Here is a 22,125-nt window from a genome sequence, read left to right as displayed (position 1 = left end):
TTGATGAGGGGCATGTGTTGTGATGAAGGAATAAACTGAACATTGGTTGGAAATTCCGGTGGTGGATGGGCAGTATTTTCTCCTTCAGGTGTCCACTGAATTGGGCTGACGATCATGGAGGATGGAAGGATGGTCTCTGGTTGGTCAGTTTCCTCCTCAAGCGCGTGGATGCGGGATAATGCATCAGCTTTCTTGTTCTTCACTCCTGGATGGTAGGTGATGGTAAAGTTGAAGCAAGTGAAGAACAGGGCCCATTGAGCTTGAGGAGGGTTCAACCTTTTAGCGTCTCGGAGATATAGTAGATTCTTGTGATCTGTGAAAACTGTAAATGGGGATTTGGCACCCTCTAACCAGTGTCTCTATTCTTCTAGATCAAGTTTGATGGCTAGGAGTTCGCGGTTGCCTATGTCATAATTAAACTCTGCCGAGGGTGAACTTGTGCGAGAAGAAGGTGCATGGATGGAGTACCTGGGTTTAACTGAGAGATTGTGAAAAAACTGTGCCTGAACTCCACCTGTAGTGGAGGCGTCGACCTCTATGGTGAAGGGAAGTTGTGGATTGGGATGAATGAGGACCAGAGCTTGGGTGAAGGCTTCTTTCAGCTCTCCGAAGGCCTTTGTAGCCAAGGGAGACCAGCTCAGTGATTTTGGTTTGCCCTGGAGGAGTGAGGTGAGGGGTGTGACTATGAGGCTGAAGTTGTGGATAAACCGTCCGTCGCAAATCCCAGAAAGCGTTGAAGCTCCTTGATGGTGTTGGGAATGGGCCAGTTCTGAACCGCTTTTACCTTCTCCTGTGTGGAACTCACACTTTTCGGCTTTGAGGTATAACTGGTGTTCCCGGAGCTTCCGTAGGACTTCCGTGACGTGTTGAATATGTTCTGGTATAGATTTGGAAAAGATGATGATATGATCGATATAGACAATCACGAACTAGTTCAGGAAGTCCCGGAACACATGGTGCATAAAGTCCTGAAAGACAGATGGCACATTCACTAAGCCATACGGCATCACTAAATATTCGTAGTGGCCTGTCGGAGTCACCACGCTGTCTTCCACTCATCCCCTGAACGGATTCTGACCAGGTTGTACGCACTTCTTAGTGAAGATTCTGCAACCACGTAATTGTTCCAGGGCCACAGAGACGAGTGGGAGAGGGTAGCAGAACTTGGTGGTGATACTATTGAGCGATCAGTAGTCAATACAGGGTCGGAGGCCTATGTCCTTCTTAGCTACAAAGAAGAAACTGGACGCAGCAGGAGAGGTAGAGGGAATGGATGTAGCCTTGTGCAAGAGCCTCTTGAATGTACTCCTCCATGGCTTCTTGTTCGTTAATAGAGAGTGGGTAGATCCTTCCTGTGGGCACTGGTTCACCCTGTAAGAGATCAATCGTGCAATCCCATGTTCTATGAGGCGGTAGCTGCGAAGCTCTCTTGGGACAGAATACGTCGGCATACTCCTCATATTGGACCGGGACCTTGGAGGGGATATTCTGGTGAGGGTTTTCAATGGAAGTGGTACATACTCATACTCTGGATGTCGATGGAGAACCTTCTGTTGTTAGACACCATAGTCAGCGATGATCCGTGCGAATGGACAGTTGAATGAATCTTTCCAATCCCATTTGGTCATCATAAATGAGAGATAAATAAAGCATATGACTGTACCGTCTGGGAGTTCTGTTGCCACAAAGAATCTGCCCATTGGAGAGCCTTTCCTCGGAGATGTGAGATGATGAAGGCTATTTTAGAGCGCTTGGTGGGATATTGTTGAGGTTGCATCTCGAACAATAAAGAACACTGAAGCAGAAATCCGGTGCAATTCTCTGCCGAACCAGAGTAGGGCTGGCCATGGAGATGCAACTACGGTCGCAGAAGAAGGCGGTGTTATGACTGGTGTGGTGGCGCTGGATTGTAGCGATGAGCGAAGAAGATCCACCAATTCGCGAATGGGATCCGACGCTGGAACGTTCATCGTGCTTCCGGTATAGGTCTGGTCTTCTGTAATGATACATACGACATGGGCAATACATACATAAGCAAAACCAAAGTGATGTTTATTGAAATCCGTGAACACATTTAATGCAATCGCACTGAAGGAGAAGGAAGGAGAGCCAATTGGTGTGAGACAAACGGGAGTCTGGAGCTTGACTGCGAAAAAAAATCATGTTAGTACATATGAAACCAGACAAAGACTGAGTGACTGAGAGTGGCTTATATAGGGTGTGTTGAGTGATGAATGCGGAGCAGGTGCTGCTGATTAGTACTCAGGGGAATGTGAATGCTGGTGCATGAGAGAAGGACTTGGTGTCTCTGTGACAGATCTTCATTTCTGATTTACTCATTGATCTGACACACATTTTCTTCTTACACACTCAGGGCATTAGATCAGACACAGCATTAACACAACTAAATGAGATAAGCTGCATTAGTAGAGTGTTAGTGCAATTAAATGGCACTCACTGAGAAAAGTCAGATTGTCCTTTAGAATGTTTTCTACATAAGAAATCACACAGAAAGAACAGCAAAAGCATCATGAGAGAACTTAAAGAGCTCTGCAATCTTTATCTGGTTTCATATGGACGGAACTTTTGGGCTAAAATCACAGACCCTGAACTTAACCCATAAATGCTTATAAAAGTCAACCTGAGTAAACAGTCAATTCTATTTTTATCCTGATCTACGACTACTTCTTTATAGAATATTTCTGTTACAGCCGATACAGTATTCACAACCGTTGATCCCACAGCCGATGAATCCACAGCCCACCATTCAACAGCTGACGTTTCAACAGCCGATGATTCAACAGCCAACGAATCCACCGCCAATGTACAATCCTGTGTACTACAACCCAATCCTACAACATTTGAATTTTAATCATGGTGTAGTTCTGTACTGTTTATGCTTCACGCTGAACCTCACGTCTATTACAGTTAGCTGTGAAGCGTTGCTTCTGAAAAATGATGACAGCAGAGCTACTCAAATAATCCAGAAGTCTTGTCTTTAATTAGTTTGTTTCGTATGTATGGTCCAATTCTGTGAGTGTGTCTGATTGTAACCTGTCTGATTAACAATAAACTTTGCATGTGGTCCCACTGTGTAATAACACCATCACACTTCACTGTTAATGATCTTCTCAGAGATCCTCAGACACATCTGCACGATACCCATCTACAGCACAATGCCGTCCAATTCTGGATCCTGATTGGTCCGAAGAGTTCATTAATTTTATCTCAAGTTCAGAGTTATATTAACGCAATTGTTACTGTTTCCATAGTAAGAGCTCCTTCACAAGGATGTGTACGTAGGTACAGTGAGAAAGCTCAAGCTTCAAGACTAATGTATCAGGCTTGATCTTTCTCCCAAAATACAGTTTTATTAATAAATAAACCCAATAAAGGAATGAGCCTTCAGAGAAATATCAAGCCACTGAGGATTATTTGAACAGCATTAAAATATAAAGTCTTGTCTTTTCCACTCATATCATTACGATGCTCTTGGTAGCATTTTTCTAAAATAAGAAAAAACATAAGCCGGAGAACCACATTGTTCCACATGGCCTGCTCATGCTGAAGCATCAGGAAACCACAAACCATCTAATCACATCACAAGCTTAAACGACTGTGAAACTTTAGGGGTTGTTGAACACATTAAACTATTTGTGTCTTAAAACTACTTTCAATACCTGACAAACTCTAACAAACTTATAGCAGAACCAAATGAATGTAGCCAATGGAATGAATGAAAGTAGTTTAATAAACATTACACACATCACCTGATCACATGAGAAGTGTAGCACCCCGGGACGTGGGACTAGACTCAGACTACAGAGACCATGTCCACCTAAACAAAACAAAATTCCAACAGCAAGCAGCTAAATGTACAGACAGAATAATTGCGTATGCAATAAATGCAGAAACTTTGAACTAGCAGTGAAAGTGGCAAGCAACAGAGCCTATATAACGAAATTATAGTCAACTCTTAACTTGTAGAAATTTAAGTCCTGGATTTCAAATAAAGTAATAACTATATTTTTTTCACATCTATTAACCACACATATTTTGTGCTGATGGTTTTCAGCCTGGTTCACACCCAGTCGACCTCACACACATGGTCTAGGAAGTAAAGAAATATTCTACAAACTTCTACTCGCTCACAAGCCAAACGCAGCCAAGCGGCAGAGAACTACTGTAGGACCTTCCTTCATCAGGTAAACACTTGTGTCTATGGTTATGTTGTTGTTTTTTATATCATGGTGTTATTTCACCTACAGTAAAAAAAAAAAACACAGATTAATATTAGTGATCAAACTAAACTCTAGATGATCAAACTAAACTCCTAATATGTTAAGAGATGCTTTAGTGAGAGGACGTACAGTACGGCCGAGAGAAATCAACTGCTCAAGTTCAATAGAGACAATTTATAAAACTTTATTTTAGAATATATTTTAATTTAAAGTTAAAATAACAACATGACCATTTTGATCCAAACGGAGAATAAAGGTTTGTTTTTACTCCATTGTGGAGTAAAACAGATGAACAGCTGATTTTTTTATTACATTCAAATATATTTCCCGTTACTGGGGATAGGTGTTAGAGATATACAGTAACTTAATTTAAAACTTTATTATATATAATGTATATATGTATATGTATTTATTTACTTTTATTCTTATTTTGAATTTTGTTCAGTTTCTATACTTCTATAATTCTGCTTTGTGACAATGTGAATTGTTACAAGTGGTTTACAAAGGAATTGAATTGAATATTATAAGAAATATATTGTCAATTCAAAACTATTACAAAAAAAAATGTATTACTTATTTTGTTGTTCTACTGGCTAGAAAATCTGTCGACGCCTCGTCATCATGACCCCTGTAACGGCTCCTGCTCGTTCCCGACTCTTCCGATGCTCAGCTTTTCTGAAAGGCGAGCCCAAAGCACTGGGGGTAAAATACCATCTTCACACGTCTTCATAGAGCAGCAGTGTGCAGAAACATTTCAGATTTTTCCAGATTGTAATCTCGTTCGCTCTTTTTCTCCACAGACTGTGCAGATCATAATCGGAAGCTTGACTTTCTTGCTCGGTATTGTTTTAACCTCGTTAGTGGTCATACCCATGGTCATCAGTGGTATCACTTTGTGTGGATCTCTGGTCGTAAGTTAACACATTACTGAGGAACACAGAAGTAAATTAGATTTATAGATTTATATTCAAGCAGCCCATAATACTGAAGCATGGTGCTGGTAGCATCGTGCTATAACTTAACCTCGGCCTCGCGGTTTCTTCTCTGGTGGATTTTTTTTAATGTATTCATTTATTTTTCACATTTAAAAACTTATGTTTTTCCACTGTTACTCCAAACAATGTACAAAAACTGATACTTAACAATATGCTACCGCCACCATGCTTCAGTAATATGGGCTAGTTTGTGTAGAGAAAAAATAACCTATAAAGTTAAACTTTACTTCAATACAGTTTGTTGTAATACAATTCTGGTTATGACTCTAGATAATAGAGGAAGTTTTAAGAGTTGAACAGTGATACAAGCTGATAACCTTCACTTGTACTTGATAAACAATCATGTTTCTTTTTTTAAACAGTTCGTTATCTCTGGTGCTTTATCAGTCGCTACAGCCAAAAAGCACGATCCATGCATGGTATGTAAACACGGCTTACTAATAATTTCTTTACCTACTGTTTTTAATTTCCAAGTAAAACATCTATCACTGTGTTTGTGTGGTTGTAAAGCAGTGGAAAGAAAGGAAACATCCAGTTCAGTCAAATTGATGGTTGTTGAGTGAGAAAGAACTGATGTGGAACTGCACAGTGGTTGTAGCAGACTGCTCATAGTGTAGCGTTAGGATAGCATAAACCACTTCCTGACAAGTCCTTTATATATTTAACCCTTATACATACAAGCAAACTTTTAATCGATTTATAATTACATTTAATGTTGAACAAGGATTAATTTATACATTTAAAAAAAGTATATCATGAATTTGTGGATTTCAGTTTAATTTGAATTTCAGATTAAACATAACAGTGAAATGTTCTGACGAGCTGCGTTACGTCTTATTAACATACCTAAGCACAAACATTTCACTTAAAATTGTGTTTCATTTGAAATTAAAAGTTCCAGAGAAACAAAAGATCCGGGTTGACCTCTGACCCGTATAAAGGTCAGAGATGTTACTTTGGAAACAATGCCCTATAAAGTATATATATAATGCTTCTATAAAGCATTAATAGAAACTGTCTGAACCAGTGTCAGAGCAGCTCTAGACAACTTCTCAACCTCTTCTTATCAGATCAATCAGGATCCAGAGTTTCCTGTATAGATTGAGAAAGTATCTATTCTGTTAGACGATACTGTTTCCTGTTTCCTCTTTAGGTGAAAGCCTCGTTGGGAATGAACGTGTTCAGTGCTGTGGTTGCAGGTGTCTTTATCATTCTCTTCTTAGTGGACATTACATTTTGGGTTTTCTACTTTGACTGGTGTAAAAATGACTACTTCTCTCATCGCTATTCCTCATCCGGATGTCAGCGGCATGTTCAAACAATGGTTTGTATCTCATTCTACTTGTCCCCAAATCACTTGATTTATTTTTTTTTATAAGCTCTAACATTTCCAACCACACATATGCTGTCTAATTTGTATTAAGATAAAATTAATAAATTAAATAATGAATTAATAGATAGATAGATAGATAGATAGATAGATAGATAGATAGATAGATAGATAGATAGATAGATAGATAGATAGATAGATAGATAAATAAATAAATAGTTTCCTCTTTACAACATTTTTAAAGCTGAGTGTAATTTCATGCCATGAGTATTTCTTTTAATATTTAGAGCTGTCACAGTATGGAAGAAAACTATTATTATTAAACAGATTATATATTTGCATGTTAGAAAACTGCTTACTTTTTATATTTATTTACTCATATGATGGTTTGTCTGTTTGTTTGGGTCAGTGGTATGGACTCTATGGAGTGTTGTTGGTTTTCGAAGTGCTCGAGCTCATCATTTCTATCTGCAATTGTGCTGTCGCCTGTAAAGCTACCTGCTGCTCCACAACTACAGTGAGTCTGTTTCTGATATTTTTATTCTATCAGGTTCAAACAGATTCTGAGGCCCTAAACACAGACTAGACATATAACAGAGGAACAGAGTGTGGTTTCTAGAGTAAAACTGAAACTCCAAACTGAAACCCGTCTGTGGAAATGTACATCAAGAAAAAAACGAAGAAATGTTATCATAAATCACACGGCAGATGCAAATGAGTCTAAACGCATTGACTCTGGCTACTGCTGCATGTTACTTTTAAAACAGCTCTTCAATAAATTACGCAAACAAATCTCATTCTAGCATGTTTAAAAAAGTGCTTTGGTTTACTTCATCCTCATTAGACCGTACTACACATTTAAGTGCTTATTAAAATGGTATTTAAAAATTACTACATTTTTGCTAATAAATAGATAAATAAATAGATAAATAAAGAGAGGCGTGTCTCAGTTACTTTGGAAAGCACAAAATTCTGTTAAATGAACATTCTAACATTCTGCTAAATAATTAAAATAGTAATTAAATCAACACACACATCTGAATAAGACGATATTCTGAATATGAGAAACTCAAACGTTAAATATTTCTGATCCTTAGATTCAAGTCACATATGTAAAATGTAAAGTTGTGAATTGTGTGTGTGTGTGTGTGTGTGTGTGTGTGTGTGTGTGTGCTGAATCTTTTTGTTACAGCCAAAATATTCACAGCAGGTGAATACAGAGGTGTTTACAGAGGTGATATATACACAACAACAACAACCGATGACTCAACAGTTGATCCAAACTTCTGCCTACAACCAAGTTCCACAAGGAACCAAGGCACAGGCTCCCGGTGACCCGAGAAGTTCGGATAAGCGGTAGAAAATGAATGAATGAATAGTTCAGGACTTTTCTAAAACCTGCCGTATTTTTGCAGTCAAATCCTGCTTCCTGTTTCATCTTTGTCTCTAAAAATCACCTAAAATTTAGTTAAATAAAAGAAATTCCTATAGAGGAAAATTGCAAGCTTCGGGACAGCAGGAGAAGTTGCAGTTTAACTGTTGTATAATGATTTACTGTATGATTAACAAATAAACAAAAAAAATAAACTTTCCTCATGCAATAACGTTTATGTTTATCTCCTTTAACCACACACATCAGCATGAGGTCTCGAGCCATCGTGTTAAAATAAAATATCATTAAGTCAACAGTGTTGGGTTCTGGCTTCTGATTGGTCAGAATATGTTGAGTGATTTACAAAAACAGAGGATCTGACCATGATTAGTATCGTTATCAACAAGCACAAAAACACGTCCTTTGCTCAACCTTGTATTGATCCTGAAGATGATGAGTTCCACAAGGGCATGGTAGGAACCGCACTGGATCACAGAGGATCTTTATTTTCTGTCTTTCAATTTAGAAGCTCTCAATTCCATCACAAGGACATTTCTGACCTTTAACACAAGCCAGACAGAAGCGTTCATGAACTCAGCATCTTTTAGACCAGATGAGTGACTCGAATCCTCGGCTTATCTGAAGTGTTTCTCCTGAGGAAATTAATCAAAAACTGTTCATTTCAGTCATCTGAATTATTAAAGCAGGAAAAATGCAGGGCAAAGTGGTCACTAATGTCTCCCATAGGAGAACAGAAATTATCTGTGTCCTGGGACTGGTGTAGATACTTCAGGAAGAGCTTTATCTTTATCTCTTCATCGTTAGCTCTTTATTTTTGTGTAACTTGCTTATTTCTTTTTTTAATTTGATCTCAAATGAAATAGAAAACCCTCTTTACACCATAATTTAGAATCCAAGCCCTGGAGCTTCAAGCATCAGTGTCTCGGTGCTCAGGAACCTGCAACAATGGTTAATTTCACATAAACGTCTCACACTCAGTGCTTTCCTTCTTTCACGTTTTAACTGTAACAATTCTGTCTAAGGCTCCAAAGAAACATGTTTTATTTAACTGAACATTATATCCTTAATATGGTATGTCAGGTTTCTGTCAGGAGGTGGCTCTGGTTAGCTGGGATAGCTTCGTTATACAGGACAGAGATGAGAAAAAAAAAAGGAAGCTGACGAGATGAGAGAGGACGAAGGAGTCAAGTGTCAAGAGAAGACTGACGATTTAAGCCGAGGTTAAAGGATGAGAGAGAAAATATTCACAGGGAGACAGACACTGTGACACAGACAGTGGAGGAGTTAGAGAGAGAGAGAGAGAGAGAGAGAGAGAGAGAGAGAGAGAGAGAGAGAGAGAGAGAGAGAGAATAACCAAGAACACCACTAGTAATTAAAACAGAGCATCAAACAGAAGAGGAGCAGCACTAGTAATCTGTTGCTTCAGGTGATTCTCTCCTTCTTTTCTTCTGTATGAAAAACTCTTGAACTGGATTTTAATGATCACTGTGTTACTTTAAATGTAAGTTTGTTCATTTATGAACCCATGTATGAATTTATTGTATGTAACATAATGATCTGACCACTAGGGGGTGATATTGTGAAGGATGAAGGTGCTTGGACCCTGATGATACAGTATGTATTGAAATGATGCTATTTGTACACACAGGTCCTGTTCACGATGTAGCATCCAGAAAGCACTAACCGCTTCCTAACTGTTGGCCTGCGTACAATGTTAGAATTTAAAATAACACAAAACATAGAATTACTGTATTATTTACGACTCAGATTATAAATCCTGTTACAGCTCACAATGACCACTAGGGGATGAGCCAGAAACAAGCTTCGTTGTAGCTTTTAAGCATTAAATGCTCTAAATACATGGTTAAACTTATTTTTCTAGTAAAGCTTAGACTCTCAAGATTTTTTAAGCCCACACACAAAGCATAATATGAATCCCCAAAGGTCCAAGGAACTGTAATCTGTAAGCCTTTTAATCCAAAACGTTTGTGCAAATATTCCGTTTGTGACCGAAAACTGGAAACAGTAGTGCACCACCATCCTTTGTTTCGGCTCTAACTTCTCATTGGAGGTTTCAAAAATTACACTGCATGATGCATCAGATTTGTAGTCCAGGGCCTAACGAATCAAACAAGCCCTCACTTGAGCCAATCGGCGCTTGTATTGCAGAGATACAGTAGACGGCTGAGAAGCCAATGATGTCTTTCCATCCTATGTGGGAACCCTCCATTTGACTGACAATTGCTCCTTCCAATAGCAATGAAATGGTCCGCGACCTCTACAGCTCATTAGCCAATAAGGAGACGATTCCAACGGTATGCAACATGACACGGCTCTGAGGCCTCAGCTGCGCAGAAATGGATGCGCACTGGGTTTATTGCGCAATCCTTGACCTTTTCACACTCTCACAGATCAGGGTGTCAGTTTGCAGGTTACAGGCCTTTTTTCACAGCAGACTTGTAGACAGAAGGCCTTTTAAACTGAGCATGCAGTCTTTTAATTCAAAGTTATACAGTAAACAAGTACACAAAAAACACATGACCGGACGGACATGTCCATAGAAAAAAAAATTATTGAAGCCATTTTTGGGTCTTTTGACTTGATTTTTTTTTTTGGTGAATGACCCTCAGTTGTTATTTGGTTCCTAACATGTTCCAGAGAAATAAGATTAATCAGTTTATCAGGTAAACAAAACCTTCCATTCTAGCCTCTGTAACTTTGTGCCAGTAAGGCCTAGAATCAATCTGACACTTGTATCTGAAACTAGAGAATCTCTTATTTCCAATGAGACTCACTCCTGTGTGTTAAAGTATGTGGGAGCTGTACCACTTTTTGTTGGGTAGGTCATGTAGGCAAAAAACCTGCAAAAAGGGGGCGAGTTCCATAAAAGGTTAGAAATTCATGGCTTTCCACTGAGGAGCCACATTTTCAGCATCACCTTTCAGTCCTGCAGTATAAATGTTAATGTAATGGGACCTTCAGTGTTACATAAAATAAGTGTACTCTTACAGATTTATAAGATAATAGATTAATAGACTCATTCACTGGCAATGGATTCAGTCTCGTGCTTGGTGCAATTATACGCATGAACCATAGGTTTAACAAAATCCTTCCAGTGAGTTTTGTCCTTTTTCTCTGAGGTTCCGAGCATGTTCAACAAGGTTCGGTTGAATCTTTCCACAGAGTTTTTCGTGGGTGATAAGGTGTTGCTCTGATTTTCTGGATCCCGCCGATTGAGCAAAGTTCCTTAATAGTGTGTGACTCAAAGTCTGGTCCTTATGGTCACTATGTAACTGTTCCCGGAAGAATTAATATATAATGAATCGATCCCACAAGGACTTTGCTACAGTTTTTGCTTTTTGGTTTGGGGATGGTATAGCCATAGCATTAGTAAAGAAGTCTGTGATTACCAGAATGTCACGCGTGTTATGCCTGAGAAAGAAAGCCGATACAGACCAGCTGTAAAGGCCTTGTAGCCTGTATGTTGACTAAGGTTGCGCTTCTCAGTGGTAGAGCTTTCCTATGGACACAGCAACTACAAGTCTTGACTTTTTGTTCAACTTCAGCTCCCATTCTTGGCCAATCGAACCTGGAGCAAACCAGATTTAGAGTTTGTTCGACTCCCATATGGCCCATCAGATCACGTAGATTGCTTATAGTAAAGTTTCTGAGACTTTCGGGCAAGACAAGTTGAATCGTCAGCTTGTTGAACTGACTCTTGTTGAGTGTTTTTCACAGATAGCTCTGATTGCATCATAGTCAGTAGTTTGTAAGTGCTCTGCATCTGTCATATGATACTGCACAAACTTCTGAATTCTTTCTTGCTCTTTTGCTGACAGCTGATCTTCTGACAGCTCCACGTGAGGTCTCCTTGTCAAACTGTCTGCATCAACATTTTTATTACCAGGTTGAAAGTGCAGCTAGCCACCGGTAGCTAGTAGCATCCAGTTTGGCAGTTGTAAGGGCCAAGAACTCCAGTTTATGAGCCGGATAACGAGATTTACTGCGTGACAGGCCTCTACTAGTGAATGCTATTACGCATTTCTGTCTTGCTCCAGGTACAATGTAGCTCCTAATCCCAGAGTGCTTTGATCAGTATGAATAATGTACAGACGTTTGGGGTCTGCATAGCCCCAGACTGGAGCAGCAGAAAGCTTGTCAACCAGGGTCTTGAATGCTCTTTGACATGCAGCGGTCCAGGACCACCGAACGGCTCCTTAGGATCACGATGTTGACTGTCTCTCACAGATTTCCTTACATTTTTCATGTAGATCATTCAGAGGCTTCACTATACAGTATGGGAGTAGTCTTTAATGAACCCACGATAGTAGCCTGAAAATTCTAGGAATGACCTTAATTCCTTCAGATGCTTTGGACACAGCCAAGTTTTGATTGCTTCAATCTTTTCAGGATCTGTTTCCAATCCGTTCTCAGATACTACACTATATGTCCTAAGTACTTGACAGAAGTTTGAAAGAAATGGCATTTTGTCCAGGGAAAGCTTTAGACCATACTCCTTCAAGCGAGTAACTCTAAAGTTCCTCTAAAGGTCCTCTAAAGTTTTGGAGAATAGATCAGATCGTCGAAAATACAAGTACTTCTTTCAAATTGATATCTCCCATGCATCTTTCAATCAGTCTTTGGAAAGTACTTGGAGCTTTTGTCACCCCTGAGGTAGACGGTTGAACTCCCAGAACCCCAGGGGGCAGACAAAAGCTGTTTTGGGCTTGTCTGCTTCTTTGACTTTGATCTGGTAATAACCAGATTCAAGGTCAAGAATGGTGAACTATTTTGAAGTGTGCAAAGCTTAAAACATTTCTTCAAGGTTTGGCAAGGCATACGTATCTTTGACCATTTGGAAATTGAACTTCCGGTAGTCAATACAGAGTCATACATCGCCATTTTACTTTCTTACAAACAATATTGGTGATGATAAGGAAGACTTGTTACTCCACTTCTTAGAAATTCTCGAATGTGCTTTCACGTGGGTGAATTGGTCTGGCACAGTGTGATAGATTGTGCTGTGTGATTCGATCCCTCCACTCCTGTGGTATTGGACAATTTCCATAGTTTTAGGTGAATGTCTCTTCCTTGACCATTGAAGGATTACTGCTTTGGAAAGCTGAGTCCGACACATCATGGTCAGAAGAAAGAACTGACTCCAAAGTGTGAATTTCTGGAATGACACACCTCTGTGAAATGGTAATGTCATGGTCTGTCTCATTGGTAAGGACTATAGGAAGACAAGAAGAAGAAGACTTAGAGGGAAGTGTAAGTAAGCAATTTTTTTTTTTACAATAACTCCTCCATGTAGAGAAGATGATGTTGGATGCTCTACTACGACCCATTTATCGGTCGGGTTCCCAAGTGCGGGAACAAGGCCTTCTAAGACAATGGTTTGGCCAGCACTCTGTTGGAACTTTCCTTTCCCTACAGCAGCAGTTGTATGCCCTCCCACCTAAAAGGTAGGTTTCTTTGGGACAGTAGCTTTTGAAGTTTTGCTAATTGGCTCTGAAGGGTTGGTATTTGCTTTGTGAGCTCTCTGGCTTCAGTTGCCAATGACAGTACATTAGAAGCGGCAGCCTGATCTGTTTCTTCAGATACCTAGGTTAATCAATTATAGGTCATCAATTATACCATCATCCCAGCAGCCCTGGCAGAATTGCTTTAAAAGGTGCCGGTCTGCTGTATTGAGTGAGACAACACTGACAGGAAGCAGCACACAGGAAGCAGCACACAGGAAGCAGCACACAGGAAGCAGCACACTTGGAGCTCTCACATCTTCCAATTAATATGCCTGGCTGAGTATTTTTTATTCAATTTTGAATTATCTTGATTTTACACTTTAACCTACTTACACCTTAATTCTTGACATCGTATTTACTTGTCCCGCAGCGTCCGCTTTTAGCCAGCTAGCATAACTAGCCTGTTAGCTCGGCTACCGCTAGTACAATCTGCTGTACTTGCTCTGTTACATCATGTCAGTTATGTCTCTGCCTTTGAGCGCAGGTGAGGACGCATTGGAGCTGCACTCGGTAGTGTTTGTTAATGTTGGCAGCTGGAGACAAAAGGCTGTCTAAGATCTTCCTTGACCCATAAAGCTCAGATATTGTGTGGTCTTTAAAAACAAGGTCTATGCTTGAGCGCCATGTATCATAATCCACCTCGTTTGGAGGTTGAGGTCAGTTCCTGCTGTGTTGCTGTCTCTCTAAGTCCTTTGAAGTATGATTTAGTAGCTATACCCCACCCCCAACTGTTGAGTGTAAAGACTGGCTAGAGACCCTATTGTGTAAGTAACATTTGCATCACTAGTCAGCTGATACATATGCAGTAACATTGGCTCTAGAGATTGTAAAGCATGCCCACTGTCAAATTCACCTTTCTGGCTCGCCACTTTTATGTAACGAGGTGAGCCAGCCAGGAGGTAGTGGTGTGATACTGATCATAGGCCTTGAGACTTTAAAACCCCAGTTTGGTGACCAGACAAATTAACACATTGCTAACATGTATGCTATTGCTCAGGAAGGTATAAAAATCCCAAACACTGTGATAGATAGTGGGGTAAATGAAACCACAGGTGATAAAGAACTGATAAATTTCCTAGAAGAACATGGTACCATTGTTAGGTCAATTAAGAGTGATGATACTGAATCAGAATTCCACAATAATCTAGTCATTGAATTTGACAATGGGCGTCTATAAATCAGTTTCACACCACTACCTCCTTGCTGGCTCACCACTTTTATGTAACGGGGCCTTCAGTGTTACATATCATAAGTGTACTCTTATAGATTTATAAGATAATAGATTAATAGACTCATTCACTGGCAATGGATTCAGAAGATACTTATTTCGTCTATGGAGGTAGGAGTAAATACTGATTAATGACAAGAGACTGCATGTAAAGTAAATAAGTTGTTTATAAACATACCCCCCTTTAGTGTAGGCCTTTTCCTTAAAAGAAAATTACATACATATTAAACAAAACAAGAAATCAATTACATCACCTGATGTAAGTGTAGACAATATGTTTAAGATCAGTGACCTCTAATCAATAACAACAACATTTAACAACACAGAGACAAATAGACAATTAGATTTGATAACCTAGATTCGATTAGATTTCCAACTTTGACTGATATCAGATCTTTTTTTAGTGTAATACTGGTTAGAACAGGAACAGTATAACAACGTCCAGTTAAATACACTCACTCTCACTCACTCATTTTCTACCGCTTATCCGAACTACCTCGGGTCACGGGGAGCCCGTGCCCATCCCAGGTGTCATCGGGCATCAAGGCAGGACTCACCCCAGTTAAATACAGTTCCAACTAAGGCAGTTCGCAGTACTGATCAGTTCTCAGTTCCAGAGGTAAGTATTTACTGTTGAAAGTTCAAAGTGCTTTTAACTTTGAGTGAGCAATAAAGAAAACACAAGGTACTCCCTTGAATTGATTAGATAAATTTCCCCTTCTTTCCTTCTAGAATTCGACTGTGTTGACTCACCATCAATGATATTCTTAACTCCACAAAAAACCTGACCACATCCAAATTGTTTGTTTCAGCAACTCAATGGAATAATTAACCCATAAAACACTTTTATCCACACACACACACACACACACACACACACACACACACACACACACAAACACACACACATTTTTAAACATCAGCTTTCTTTGACACAATGCAGCAAAGCAGCACAAACCAAGGCCAAGACTACAAGCTCATTAATTCACTCTCAGGTAAATGATCTTCATTTCTGATTTACTGTGTGATCAGACACACATTTTCTTCTTACACACTCAGGGCATTAGACCAGACACAGCATTCACACAATTAAATGAGCTAGACTGCATTAGTAGAGTGTTAGTGTAATTAAATGGCACTCACTGAGAAAAGTCAGATTGTCCTCTAGAATGTTTTCTACATAAGAAATCACACAGAGAGAAAAGCAAAAGCATCATGAGTGAATCTAAAGAGCTCTGCAATCTTTATCTGGTTTCATATAGGTGGAACTTTTGGGCTAAAATCACAGACCCTGAACTTAACCCATAAATGCTTATTAAATTCAACCTGAGTAAACAGTCAATTCTATTTTTATCCTGATCTACGACAACTTCTTTATTAAATATTTCTGTTACAGCCGATACAGTATTCACAACCATTGATCCCAAAGCCGATGGATCCACAACCCACCATTCAACAGCTGATGTTTCAACAGCCGATGATTCAACAGCCATTGAATCCACCGCCAATGTACAGTCCTGTGTACTACAACCCACAGACTCCAAATCAATCTGTTTCTGTAAAATCCTAAAACACTTGAATTTTAATCATGGTGTAGTTCTGTACTGTTTATGCTTCATGCTGAACCTCACGTCTATTACAGTTAGCTGTGAAGCATTGAGTCTGAAAAACGATGACTGCAGAGCTACTAAAGTAATCCAGACGTCTTTTCTTTAATTATTTTGTTTCGTATCTATGGTCCAATTCTGTGAGTGTGTCTGATTGTAACCTGTCTGATTAACAATAAACTTTGCACGTGGTCCCACTGTGTAATAACACCATCACACTTCACTGTTAATGATCTTCTCAGAGATCCTCAGTCACATCTGCACGATACCCATCTACAGCACAATGCCGTCCAATTCTGGATCCTGATACGTCCAATGAGTTCATTAATTTTCTGTTTCTCTAAAATAAAAAAAAAATTACATTCCTCTAAAATAAGAAAAACTACATGGCCTGCTCATACTGAAGCATCAGGAAACCACAAACAACCATCTAATCATATTACAATCTTAAACAGTGCTGTGAAACTTTAGGGGTCGTTGAACACATTAAACTATTTGTGTCTTAAAACTAGTTTCAATACCTGACAAACTCTAAACAAACTTATAGCAGAACCAAATAAATGTACCCAATGAAATTAATGAAAGTAGTTTAATAAACATTACACACATCACCTGATCACATGAGAAGTGTAGCGCCCCGGGTCGCAGGACTAGACTCAGACTACAGAGACCATGTCCACCTAAACAAAACAAAATCTCAACAGCAAGCAGCTAAATGTAAAGACAGAATAAGTGTGTATGCAATAAATGCAGAAACTTTGCACATGCAATGAAAGTGACAAGCAACTGACCCTCATTTTAAATCGTGTCATTTTCAAGCATGAGGCTAAAAAATAGACCTAGAGTTGAATAGGTTAACAAAATTATAGTCAACTAACTGGTTTTAACTTGTAGAAATGTACATCCTCGATTTCAAATAAAATAATAACTATATTTTTTTCACACCTATTAACCACACAGATTTTGTGCTGATGGTTTTCAGGCTGGTTCACACCCAGTCGACCTCACACACATGGTCTAGGAAGTAAGGAAATATTCTACAAACTTCTACTCGCTCGCAAGCCAAACGCAGCCAAGCAGCAGAGAACCAGGACCTTCCTTCATCAGGTAAACACTTGTGTCTATGGTTATGTTGTTGTTGTTTATATCATAGAGTTATTTCACCTACAGTAAAAAAAACACAGATGATCAAACTAAACTCCTTCTATTGTGTTAAGAGACGCTTTAGTGAGAGGACGTACAGTACGGTCGAGAGAAATTGCTCAAGTTCAATAGAGACAATTTATTGAAAAGTATTTATTTAATAATTTATTTAAATTTTCAGTTAAAATAACAACACGGCCGTTTTGGAGAGCCAAACAGAGAAGAACATTTTATTATTATTATTATTATTATTATTATTATTATTATTATTATTATTATTATTATTATTATTGTTGCATTGTGGAGTAAAACAAATGAAACCTCAGCAAGTATTAATATCTTTTTATTACATTCAAATATATTTACCGTTACTAAGGATAGGTGTTGGAGATATACAGTACAGTAACTTAATTTAAAACTTTACATATATGTATTTATTTATTTTTATTCTTATTTCTCTTTTTTCGGTTTTCAATATTTCGATAAAGCTGCTTTTAGGTTACAAGTGCTTAACAAAAGAATTGAATATTACAACAAATATATGGTCAATAAAAACTATTACAAAAAAAATCTTTATTACGTATTGTGTTGTTCTACTGGCTAGAAAATCTGTTGACGCCTCGTCATCATGACCCCTGTAACGGCTCCTGCTGATTCCCGACTCTTCCGATACTCGGCTTTTCTGAAAGGCGAGCCCAAAGCACTGGGGGTAAAATACCATCTTCACACGTCTTCATAGAGCAGCAGTGTGCAGAAACATTTCAGATTTTTCCAGGATGTAATCTCGTTCGCTCTTTTTCTCCACAGACTGTGCAGATCATAATCGGAAGCTTGACTTTCTTGCTCGGTATTGTTTTAATCTCGTTCACTGTCACATCCATGGTTGTCAGTGGTATCACTTTGTGTGGATCTCTGGTCGTAAGTTAACACATTACTGAGGAACACAGAAGTGAATTAGATTTATAGATTTATATTCAAGCAGCCCATAATACTGAAGCACGGTGCTGGTAGCATCGTGCTGAAACGTAACTTCGGCCTCGTGGTTGCTTCTGATTTCTCTGATTTTTTTTTCATTTATTTTTCAAATTTAAAAATTATATTTTCCTACTGTTGCTCCAAACATCTTACCAAAACTGATGGATTTTCCTTTCCCTCAGACTTCTTTTAATACTGTATTTTCTTTGTTTTCATTATTTTTATTTTATTTCATTATTCTCATTGTTTAGGTTTGCTTTCTAATAAATTCTGGGTTCCTTAAGACACAGGTGTATTTATATTGAGGCGTATAACAGGCCAGGGTTAATACTTAACAATATGCTACCGCCACCATGCTTCAGTAATATGGGCTAGTTTGTGTAGAAATAGAAAATAACCTATAAAGTTAAACTTTACTTCAATACAGTTTGTTGTAATACAATTCTGGTTATGACTCTAGATAATAGAGAAAGGTTTAAGAGTTGAACAGTGATACAAGCTGATAACCTTCACTTGAACTTGATAAACAATCATGTTTCTTTTTTTAAACAGTTCGTTAGTTGTGGTGCTTTATCAGTCGCTACAGCCAAAAAGCATAATCCATGCATGGTATGTAAACACGGCTTACTAATAATTTCTTTATTTAATGTTTTTAAATTTCCAGTAAAACATCTATCACTGTGTTCGTGTGGTTGTAAAGCAGTGGAATGAAAGGAAACATCCAGTTCAGAAACATTGATGGTTGTTGAGTGAGAAAGACCGGATGTGGAACTGCACAGTGGTTGTAGCAGACTGCTCATGGTGTAGCATTACGATAAAATAAACCACTTCCTGACAAGTCCTTTATATACAGTATTTAACCCTTATACATACAAGCAAACTTGCAAAAATGTTTTTTAATCAATTTATAATTACATTTAATGTTGAGCAAGGATTAATTTATAAATTTAAAAAAGTATATCATGAATTTGTGGATTTCAGAATTTCAGATGAAACATAACAGTGAAATGTTCTGACGAGCTGCGTTACGTCTTATTAACATACCTAAGCACAAACATTTCACTTAAAATTGTGTTTCATTTGAAATTAAAATTTCCAGAGAAATACAAAGATCTGGATTGATCTCTGACCCGTTTAAAGGTCAGAGGTTTTACCACTGAAATAATTTCCTATAAAGTAATAAGCATTAATAGAAACCATCTGCACCAGTGTCAGAGCAGCTCTAGACAACAACTCAACCTCTTCTAATCAGACCAAGCAGGATCCAGAGTTTCATGTATAGATTGAGAAAGTATCTATTCTGTTAGCGATACTGTTTCCTGTTTCCTCTTTAGGTGAAAGCCTCCTTGGGAATGAACGTGTTCAGTGCTGTGGTTGCAGGTATCTTGATCATTGTCCTCTTATTGTTTATGCTTTTCTTCTTTGACTCGTGTGCCTACGTCTACTCCTCTCATATCTATTCCACCTACGGATGTCAGCGGCGCCTTCAATCAATGGTTTGTATCTCATTCTACTTGTCCCCAAATCACATGATTTTTTTTTTATTTTCTCTTACATTTCCAGCTTTGCATATGCTGTCTTATTTGTATTAATGTACAATTAATAATATAACGAATTAATTAATATATTTAATAATAAATAAATAAATAGTTTATATAAATATATAATAATTATATAAATAATTAATTTCCTCTTTACATCATTTTTAAGTGTTCTTTGTCATTTTCATGCCATGAGTATTTCTTTTAATATTTCGAGCTGTCACAGTATGAAAGAAAACTATTATTATTAAACAGATTATATATTTGCATGTTAGAAAACTGCTTACTTTTTATATTTATTCACTCATTTGATGGTTTGTCTGTTTGTTTGGGTCAGTGGTATGGAATCTATGGAGCGTTGATGTTTTTCGACGTGCTCGAGCTCATCATTTCTATCTGCACTTCTGCTTTCGCCTGTGAAGCTACCTGCTGCTCCACAACTACAGTGAGTCTGTTTCTGATATTTTTATTCTATCATGCTCATAGATTCTGAGGCCCTAAACACAGACTAGACCTAGAACACAGGAACAGAGTGTGGTTTCCACAGTTAAACTGAAACTCTAAACTGAAACTCGTCTGTGGAAATGCACATCAAGAAAAACAAAACACTTAAGTCATTGTTTTAAAAGAAACGTTATCATAAATCGCACAGCAAATGCAAATGATGCTAAACGCATTGACTCTGGTTACTGCTGCATGTTATTTTTAAAACAGCTCTTCAATAAAGTTATGCAAAAAAATCTCATTCTAGTGTGTTAAAAAAAAGTGCTTTGGTTTACTTTATCCTCATTAGACCGTACTACACATTTAAGTGCTTATTAAGATGGTATTTAAAAATAAAAACTATTTTTTTGCTAATAAATAAATAAATAAATAAATAAATAAATAAATAAATAAATAAATAAATTTTAAAAAAGAGGCATGTCTCAGTTACTTTGGAAAGCACAAAATGTGTGTGTGTGTCTGTGTGATGAATCTTTTTGTTACAGCCTATACATTCACAGCAGGTGACTATAGAGCTGACTACAGAGGTGATTACAGAGGTGATGTATACACAACAACAACCGATCAATCAACAGTTGATCCAAAGTCCTGCCTACAACCAAGTTCCACAACAATCTCCTGTAATCACCTACAATGTTTAAATAATTAAAAATGATGTAGTTCAGGACTTTTCTGAAACTTGCCATATTTTTGCAGTCAAATCCTGCTTCCTGTTTCATCTTTGTGTCTAAAAATTACCTAAAAGTTAGTTGTATAAAATAATTTCCTATAGAAGTAAAATACAAGATTCGGGACAGCAGGAGCAGTTTAAATGTTGTATAATGATTGACTGTATGATTAACAAATAAATAAAAAAATAAACTTTCCGCATGCAATAAGGTCTATGTTTATCTCCTTTAACCACACACACATCAGCATGAGGTCTCGAGCCATCGTGTTAAAATAACAGTGGTGAGTTCTGGCTTCTGATTGGTCAGAAGATGTTGAGTGATTTCCAATAATAGTGATTTGACAGTTTATATTTATACAGATTTAAATGAATGCGCTACTGCAACATACTATAATTATAACAGGAGTCTCCAGTGTCTGAGGTAAAGCAGTCACCATTACCCCTTTTCCACCAAAAAGAACTGAGTGCTGGTTCAGAGCTAGCACTGGTGCTGGTTCAAAGTTGGTACCATTGGCGATCCTTCTAAGAACCGGTTTGCCTTTCCATCGGCTAGAGAGCCATCACAGAGCCGAGTCTGACGTATACTGTATACGTTTCACGTTACACAGCACCGTTAGCGCAGCAGCGGCAAACACAAACACAATATCAACAATGGTGGATGTTGCTTTACTGTTAATGCTCATGGCTTTGTGAATCAAACGTGTACGTGCAGCTCCGTGTAATCTGTATAAACGGAGGTTGTAATAGAGAAAGTACATAACGTTATTCTATCATTAACACAGAAAATTTAGCCTTAGCATGTAGCTACCTACTATCATATGTGCTGATAATGTATCATTTCACGGTAAAGTGTATTAAACATTAGTATACTTAAGGTACATTATCAAATGTGCTAACAATAGCCCCACCCACAGTCCCGCACACAGCCCCTGATGCAAGCGGTTCTTAAGTCTAGACCAGCAACGTTTTGGTG

At 38.2% G+C, this 22,125-nt stretch overlaps 2 protein-coding genes across 3 annotated transcripts in view; both read left to right on the top strand.

Moving 5' to 3' along the window:
• LOC113663652 (membrane-spanning 4-domains subfamily A member 4A-like) overlaps window positions 1-16,454 on the top strand; it is a 35,726-nt gene extending 19,272 nt beyond the window's left edge. Inside the window, exon 7 of one of the 2 annotated variants that reach the window (XM_047813268.1) lies at window positions 16,109-16,454. In XM_047813268.1, the coding sequence (XP_047669224.1) occupies window positions 16,109-16,282 (174 nt within the window). In that variant the 3' untranslated portion in view covers window positions 16,283-16,454. Of the gene's footprint in view, window positions 1-2,711; window positions 3,004-16,108 lie in introns of those variants that run through there. The other variant, XM_047813267.1, reaches the window with a different exon arrangement.
• Window positions 16,455-16,962: 508 nt separating this feature from the next.
• Window positions 16,963-21,331, top strand: LOC113663650 (membrane-spanning 4-domains subfamily A member 4A-like). The gene is made up of 7 exons (XM_027179018.2): window positions 16,963-17,426; window positions 18,067-18,171; window positions 18,270-18,380; window positions 18,990-19,046; window positions 19,772-19,933; window positions 20,316-20,423; window positions 20,968-21,331. Exons 2-7 carry the CDS (start codon window positions 18,091-18,093, stop codon window positions 21,121-21,123), a joined length of 675 nt encoding a protein of 224 aa, XP_027034819.1. The 5' UTR covers window positions 16,963-17,426; window positions 18,067-18,090; the 3' UTR covers window positions 21,124-21,331.
• The last annotated feature ends 794 nt before the right edge of the window (window positions 21,332-22,125 follow it).

This window comes from Tachysurus fulvidraco, chromosome 5 (genome assembly GCF_022655615.1).
Source record: "Tachysurus fulvidraco isolate hzauxx_2018 chromosome 5, HZAU_PFXX_2.0, whole genome shotgun sequence".
NCBI classification, from domain to species: Eukaryota; Metazoa; Chordata; class Actinopteri; order Siluriformes; family Bagridae; genus Tachysurus; species Tachysurus fulvidraco.
This window is presented reverse-complemented; position numbering and strand designations above follow the sequence as displayed.